Here is an 8,682-nt window from a genome sequence, read left to right as displayed (position 1 = left end):
TCAAATCATGGCTTCAGTGTTAAGAATGTATGGACATTTTGTGTTATATTGCGTATGTAACTTGGTATTATTAAATCATCATTACATAACGGCTACACTGATATCTGAATATGGTATAATTCGCCCATTTTCAAATACCACTAATATCGCGGCAAATATAACAAGACTGGAGATGAAGGGTTCACGGAGTTATCTGGATTGTTTTGGGAGTTGTCTACAGGTATCACAGTGTGATTCTCTAGTCTTTTCGTCTAATATATGTTACATGTATTCTGCAAATGGCGGCGTATTAAATAAAGAATTAGTGGATAATCCCGATGGAAGTATTTATGGCGTAGTTCCAAGCAGGGTATGTATTTGTAAGTTAATAATAATAACTGGGGGTTGGATGGCCGAATGGTTGGCGCGTGAGCGCTGTATCATAAGGTCTGTCATTGAGTCAACTGGCATGGTTTTGATTCCCCGATTGTACGTGACAAGGAGTAGGGTCGCCTGTCCAACCTCGTGAGGTTTTCTCCGGATCCTCCAGTTTTCCCCCCACTGCTAAAAACCCCTACGCGCAAGCGAATTATTGAAATAAAATTAAACCATATGTTAGTCTCGAAATGACCTAGTTTGTGTCGAGCGGATGTTAATCCCCATCTCTCTCTCATAATAATAATAATGATATATATTTACCCAAGTGAGGTATGTAATAGATAAACGTCAACAAAGTTGTGAGTATAGAAGTAGGTTTACAAATGAACACCAAAACGTGGTTTTATGCCAAGTTTTGGACTTTTTAAAATTAGTCTGAACCATCGTAAATTTTAAACGGATTTCTTCGATTATGAACAAACTACTTAAATAAAATCCATTGCACAACTAATTATCCCAACGAATAAAAAATTTCTCTTGAAAAATTGAAATCCCACAAACTTTTGACACAGAAAAATACCAATATGGAAGCTGATTACGTCAATCTCCGGGAGATATCATTTTGTATAAGGGGTGAAAGCATAGCAAATCGAAACGGTTTTAGGTACATTTACGACAATTCAAGTTTGGTTTAAGAATAAGCTATAAGTCTCGGATCGGGATTGAGTTTGAGCGTTCACATACATAACTGTCCGTATACCTTTATTTTGTTACCGTATTTTACATATAACTTTACATTTTGAAATATTTTGTTTTAATTATTTGAAGCGGTTATCATTTGATCAAAAGAATGCTATCAAATTATAACAATGCACTCGGAGACTTCGGAGGTGAGCTTCAGGATCCTTGTTAAATTATTTATAACATAAGGAAGATAGGATATGTTTAGTTTATATATGACTTTACTTTTACGAGTATCCGTGCAATCAGTGATATTTTCATCGTGAATAAAATTTGATAAACTGGCGATCAATGGTTTCAATACAAATCTCCTATTTACTGTAATTGCCTCCAGTTGATATTGTTAGTCGCCCAAACTCAAACGATCGCGCTTTGTTTTCATTGCAACATGTGGTTGTCAAACTATCTGTCAAAATTAAACCACCCCGGCAACTGCTGCATTGGTTTCCCCCAAAACGTGACGAAAGCATTATTGTCTTCCAATCCGTCGAAATTACAAGTAAATAGTCAAATTTGTCGAGAGAAATTTTTTATTCGTTGGGATATTTAGTTGTGCAATGGATGTTATTGAACGGGAGTTGATTTCAAACACACAGGTAAGTTTATAGTAACCAAAGTTAAGTAGCTTGTTGATAAACGAAAAAAATCCGTTTAAAATTTACGATGGTTCAGACAGTAGTTAGTTTTCCACATATTGGTTGCGGGTATGAAAGTGGTGGCAGACTCTGAGACATACAGAAATATAAAGGAGTTTAAACATCACGAAGAATCTAGCCCAGTGCAACAAGTGCGGTGAACTTGCTCGATGGATTCAATTAGACGAGATACCGCTGAGGATACACCGTAGTGACTCTTGTGTGGAATCGCAAACGCATTCCACTACCCGACTTACCAAAACGTTCCTTCTCACTCTATGGTTTCAACCTGTCAGTGATGCAGGACGACGGTAGCCATGGCATGGAAAATCTCTCTAGTTCTTCTTGGCGTGAACATATAAACGTAATCTTGACTATTGGCATTCGAGTAGGGGAAAAGGTCGCTTTCTCGGAAAGTCATCTTGTCCACCTACAGCACACTGCATAACGTATGCTCGTCTTGATCAGCCCGGTGGGAGCAGAAAAGTAAAACTTTAACCCCCATTTCATAATTTACGCGAATATCACCTACTTTTGTAAGCAGTATAATATATATTTAGTAAAAGGTTTGGTAATTTTGTTACAGATTCCGTGTGATAAAGGCTTTGTAGTAGATGGTGTTTGTCAGTGTTACCACAAATGGACTGGTGCATTATGTGATATATACATGGATGGTAAATAAAATATTATATTATACGAACCCATGCCCTTTGCCTAGTATATATCTAGGGTAGTTATTGATACACCGCCTTACATTTTCTGTCATATGTCAGATACCCGGTGTTGGCCGAGAAATTTCATCGGGATTTGCCGACGTGGTTCCCCTTGTCAGTGGTGCAGGACATACGGCCTGACGAGAACAGTTGTCAAGCCGTTCAGATGGGGCAAAAAAAAAAAGAGGTCTCGCGTACACATTAGCGTGCACGTAAAAGATTCCTTGGATTCGATATACGAGTAGGCCGTAGCGCCGCTGCCCAGGCAAACTTTCCCTCATTGCACACTGTATGACGTATGCCCGTTTTCATAGTAGGAGTAGAACAGTGGGACGTTAAACCCAATTTCATTTCATTTTCTCCGCTTAGCGACATAGTTGATTTCAACAACAATGTCGGACAGTTGACAAAATATCGGAAACAAACTGAACTCTGGAACTAAAATATGAATATACACTTTTTTAATGTTACTCTTTTAGGGAGTTGCAGTACCATGGACACATGGAAAAAGCGATACAAGTTAGGAGATGGAAATATAGATGATATGAAAACTGATCTGGTTAATCAAATCAATGTTGGTTCAAGGGTTGCTGTACTTCAAGAAGATTCTGGTAAACAAAGGCTTTACAAACCTACTATTGTTTATGGAGGCTTGACAGATGAAAGGCTGTACGCCCAAATCTCCAACGAGTTGGGCCTAAATGGAAATGTCTTTGCGCCAGTTGCGGAGAGATTACATCGAACGTTTTACATAGACAATACGTTAATGGTGGCTAGTCAGTTTGATAATATTTCACATATCTCCAATACATCCTACACTTGGTTCACTAAAACTGATTTACACCATTGTTTCAACAAGACATCATTAGGCAATCGTCATAGTTCTGCCGACGACTGCTTCACACAAATACAAAATGGAGGCGAACTATACGTAAAAGTTGGAGAAAAGGGTGGCTTTGCTAGCTTTGAAAGGAAAACGCCAGAAATGAATGATTTTGTCTTTTCCTTGCCGTTTCACCCGTCTCTGATTAACAGCGACCAGACATCTACAACGCCACCGACATGGGCCATTGTGGTTGGAAGTTCTGCGTCTACCAGAATATCAATCTTGACAGCTGAGTTGAGCAAAGGGGCGACCACTCATAATATTGTTACGTCATTAGAGTACATCGATTTCTATGTTGGACCATGCTGGTACCAAGTTTACCACAAAGATGTCACAGGAACAGACGAGGGTTCCTATGATTCCTTACTGGATGCCGTTCTGTCAGGGAAAAGAATCAGAGTCAAATTTGACTCACACGAAAAGGTGTTAACTGTGGACATGATCTCCATTCTTGGTAACAAGTTAAAAGCCAATTTTAAAGTGTTGCCACATACGGCTAGTAATGATGAAAACATTTTACCATTTATAAGGTTTTACCAAATCGCTACTGACGGCAATATGTCTTACTGCTCTGTGGATCTAGAGTCGGATAACATTCATGATGACCATGAAATCGATGTTCCGACATCTTCTTATTGGTATGTTGAATCGAGAGCATGGCGCCTGGTGCTGAAGGTTAGCGACACAGGAGAGGTGGTGGCAGGGTCTATCGATGCATTAAAACAAGCTATACAGGACGGGCAGGGTATAAGGGTTCAATTGACCAGCAACTCGGTCGTCTACATTGTAGATGTTAATGTTGCAGAGTTGAAATCGGACGGTGATGTTATTTTTCAATCTGGACCCCACCTTCACGCGCAGGTTACAACAAATTGTTACGTTATTACCTTTCTTATCGATAACAATTTTAAAGTTACCACAAGACAATGGAGCTTAGTCAGCGATCACGTCATTGATATTAGTTCTGATTTTATTTCATTTGGAATCACCTGGTTCATTGATGATTAAATTCGACCGTTCTGAAAAGACATGTTTTACTTCCTCCACTCAAAATCGTAAATCGTCAGTCTACACTGCTCTACTAAGCCATTGTATTACTATAGTTACTTGTACATTTTACATATATATAGTGTATTTTCTTTTATTTGGTGATGTGATTTGGTTTAATTTGGGGGGGGGGGAGAAAGATATATAAAGTCAGATGTGGACTATTGAGATGATGTTAAAGAAAGTTTTCGCCCCTGTATGTGTGAAATAGCTTTATTTAACGTCCGCTTCCACCGAAGTGATATCGCAGACAATTACATATACATAGTGAAAATATTTACAATGTGATTAGTGGAGAAATTAACAGCCCCTATGGCCATTGAATGTATTTATAATCAGTCTTGCTCAAATTTTCAGAACATAATTGCTAGTATGCGGGTTGACGTGGTGCAGCAACCAGCAGATCAAGCACTAAAAGAAAGTAATAAAACAGGAAGGCTAATATTACACTATTTTTTTAATTTTATTTGCCGTATCACTTTACTTACAAAATAGTTCCTTGCTTTTTACATAAAAGGCGCGGTTCTGAGTTATACCCGGTACCAGGACAACACCGATGCTAGTTCCGGGTTAAACCTGGTACCTGGACAACACCGATGCCCGAATGGCATAATTAAGTGCATGTTCATTACCCCATCTCCGGCAATTCTAATGTGTGAGCTGATCTGTTCTTAAAGAAAGAAAGCAATTAGATCTCCATAAACAGAGGGAATTGTTGAAGATGTTGAAATGAAAATCAATGTCCTGATCAGAATATGTAATGATTGGCAAGCTTTATTAGCTGAACTCGTACAGCGGAATAAGCTTTGATTATTGTTTATGAATAACCACACAAACGATTAATCGTTATGGAAATAATTTAATAAAACATTCAGGTAGATTAAATGGAATTTTCATCTTGCTTGTCTTGCTAAAGTTAGCTTGCGGTCGTTTGATTTAATACTAAAAATATTTAGATATAATTTATACCACGACAATTAAAAATAGAATCAGGAATTTTAGTTTAAAATGTACAGGGAATTTAAAAAGAAATTTCTTCAAATTAAATACTTCGATGGAATGTTGAAAGTAGCAAAATCTCTATTCTTTGGCACCGTTTCCATAATCCGCGAGAGTTTTTCTCCCGCCTTTAAGTTAAAATCTACAGGAAATTTAAAAAGAAATTTCTTCAAATTAAATACTTCGATGGAATGTTGAAAGTAGCAAAATCTCTATTCTTTGGCACATCGAAATGGACACAAATGGGTAGCTATATTATTATGAATGTATATAAACGGATTTACATTCAATCGTTTCTGTTTTTACGTCTACACCAGTAGTATTCTCCTGTGGGGTGGGTATGTTAGTTTCGGTCATCGAGTCGCTTCATTACAAATGGCGCTCGGAAGCATTCTGGCACGCGATTCCTGTGCCATTTTTTAAAAATTTTCATGTCTTAAATATTGGATATCAGAAGCTCATCTTTTCACGGTAAGATAACAACATCGATGTTGATTTAAATTGACCAAAAAATCGTATTTGGAATGTCGAAGACTGTGAATGATATTGACTCCTTTAATGTTAGGCTTGAATCAATTAATATCAGGGACATAACATGTTGACTAACCGGTCTGATAAAAAAAAATCCAGTACACAAAGGCGAGTTGGAAAAAGGGCTGACCATAAACACCTCTACACAGGCAGAATTCTACTGTTTGGCGATCACAAAAATAACCGTTGGTTTGTATTGACGAAATATCTAGCTATTCATGTTTATTAAATAACATTTTACAGCATGCTATATTGACTTTAGTTTGTTCATGCTTCTTAAGGTTGGGTCAGCACAGTCTTATACAAAGGTTGCCATAATTTGTTTTATTAGTATTTCATACCCAATTAATTGCTTTAATGTTAAGGCACATATATTTTATTACAGAAACTGCATAGCTTTGTTATATATTGTATATTATGTAGCATTCAAATAAATAATTTTGGCCATAAGAACTTGTATGAAATATAAAATAACACTTATTAGAACTATCAAAAAAGTTGTATTTTATTGTTTTTTGTGGGTTTTTTTTAGTTTTTTTGTTAATTGGTCTCAATGTAGAACCACAGCATGTGATACTACATAATCCTAAATTAAAAATTCATCAATTATGCAGAAAGAAATAAATGATGTCTTGACAATACGTTAAACCCTATTCCGTTCTGTGTAATGTGTTGACAATACGATAAACCCTATCCCGTTCTATGTAATGTGACAATAACGTAAACCCTATTCCGTTCTATGTAATGTGACAATATAACTCGGAAGCCCATTGAGATTTAATCAAAATATTGGGTCCAGAAGGTTTGAGGTCTACAACACATATTTTACCCCTAGATCATTTTGAAAAGGCAAGTCTTAAGTTTTGTAACCTGTGCATATACCTGGTAGCGCTCCTGCTAACCCTGCCAAATTTATTGGGAGTTAAAATTCAATGTCCATCCACAATTTTCTTGTAAACGTTTTGTAAACGTGATCTGTGCGAACAAGTATCGGTTCGTCTACCTATTAATAATATATTATATGTCTTGAGTTACCACGAAGATGTTCACTCATCCAAACTAATGAGTTAACTCATCCAAAGTAAATCTACACAAATCTACACAATATGTACGTGAGATAATGTTGGCCCATCCGGGAAACCTCGGTAGCTGCACCCATACAATTGTGGAGCGGCTATCGGTTTACTTATTATGAAAACTTGTCGCTTTTAGAAAGAAGTTCCCAAAATGGCACCGCTCGGAGCGTGTGTAGAGTTTTCATTGCAAAATTGTCCTTTGTTTAACGCTAACGCTGCAATATAGGTCCACATTCCTGCTTTGATTGATATGGTACTTTTTAAAATGAAGAGAAGGAAATATGAAATGGCTGTAATATGACAAGAGGCAAAGAAGGCTAGGCGTAGGGTTTGTTTTGCAAAATTTACAGACAAAATATTAACAAAAAAGTGGGGAATGCACCAAGATGAATAGTTGCTGTCTTTACGGTATAAGGAATAAATATGCAAAGTTCCAAGATGTTCCATTCAGAATTGCAGACGATAAATATGAAATTGGGTGTAGCTCTGCACCTGGGGGTGGGATATGGAACAATATAAATAGGTACCACCCTGTTATTGAAATGGTTGATATGCTGAATTTGATCAAAATTTGTTAATTATTACAACCTGTAGAGTATTTACCGATAAAAACTAACAAATAAAAGTGGGTGTTGTACCACACCCCTGGATCGGGACATGCACCAATTTAAATAGTCGCCTCCTTATATATATAGCGTCCAATAATTAGGCAAAATGGACAAGAGTGATCATCATATATGGTATTGTTTATTTATCAGATTATGGTATCTGAAACTGCACTGCGTATTTCCTTTAAAGTCATTATCATGTCATGGTATGATGCACGGGCCACGACTACATTCTCTTTGAGTTAAAAGGTAAATATTATATATATATATATATATATATATATATATATAATATCAAGAAGCAGCTGGAGATCAATAAGTTCAATTTGATAAAAGTTATAGATCATATTGTCACAATAAGGAATTCATATGAAATTTTTCAAGACGATCGATTAAGAATTGTGGCCTGTAAGCGACACACAGACACACAAAAAGAAAAATGGGCGTGGCTCTGCCCCTGCGGTTAAGCATGCACTCCAACCGATAGGGATATTCCTTAGTGTTCAAAGAATAACTATGCAAAGTTTTAAGACGATACGTTAAGCAATGCGGCCTGTAGACGACAAAAAATACAAGAGATGGGCGTGGCTCTGCCCCTGGGGGTCGGGCATGCACCAAAAACAGTAACGATCAAACACAGTACAGGGCGTATGACCGTGATCATTATAACCGACTGGTGCATGACAGTAGTCATAGATAACCCGAGCGATTGTTTGGACCAGGATTTCAGACGTACATTCTTGAACTGTAAACAGTTCATATCCTGAATTGATTTATATTATTTATTTTTTTTAAATTCCCTTTCTTAATATCATTAAAATAGTCTAGAAAGTCTGAAAACTTTAATGGAATTAAAATTCTCGATAATCATTTTTATAAATTTGTGGTATCAAGCAAGGATCACATTTAAGTTATCGATTATTCCTTAGCTGTACTAATACTCTTTATTATAAACTTTTATAATTTTTTATATATATATATTACATTATATACGTGCCCCTAATATCTACCATGCATCCGGTGTATTGATCATACAATATATTAAGATACAGAGGTGCAGCAACAGTACTTAACATGGATTTTTTGAAA

The 8,682-nt window shown here is 36.7% G+C and overlaps 1 protein-coding gene across 1 annotated transcript; it reads left to right on the top strand.

The window, feature by feature from the left end:
- Nucleotides 1-2,333: 2,333 nt before the first annotated feature.
- On the top strand, nt 2,334-4,475 carry LOC126817792 (uncharacterized). Its single transcript, XM_050544937.2, has 2 exons — nt 2,334-2,407; nt 2,926-4,475. The coding sequence occupies exons 1-2, from the start codon at nt 2,401-2,403 to the stop codon at nt 4,338-4,340; spliced, it is 1,422 nt and encodes a 473-aa protein (XP_050400894.2). The 5' UTR covers nt 2,334-2,400; the 3' UTR covers nt 4,341-4,475.
- Nucleotides 4,476-8,682: the final 4,207 nt, after the last annotated feature.

This window comes from Patella vulgata, chromosome 4, assembly GCF_932274485.2.
Source record: "Patella vulgata chromosome 4, xgPatVulg1.2, whole genome shotgun sequence".
NCBI lineage: Eukaryota > Metazoa > Mollusca > Gastropoda > Patellidae > Patella > Patella vulgata.
The sequence above is the reverse complement of the archived record's forward strand: the minus strand, read 5'-3'. Positions and strand labels throughout refer to the sequence as shown.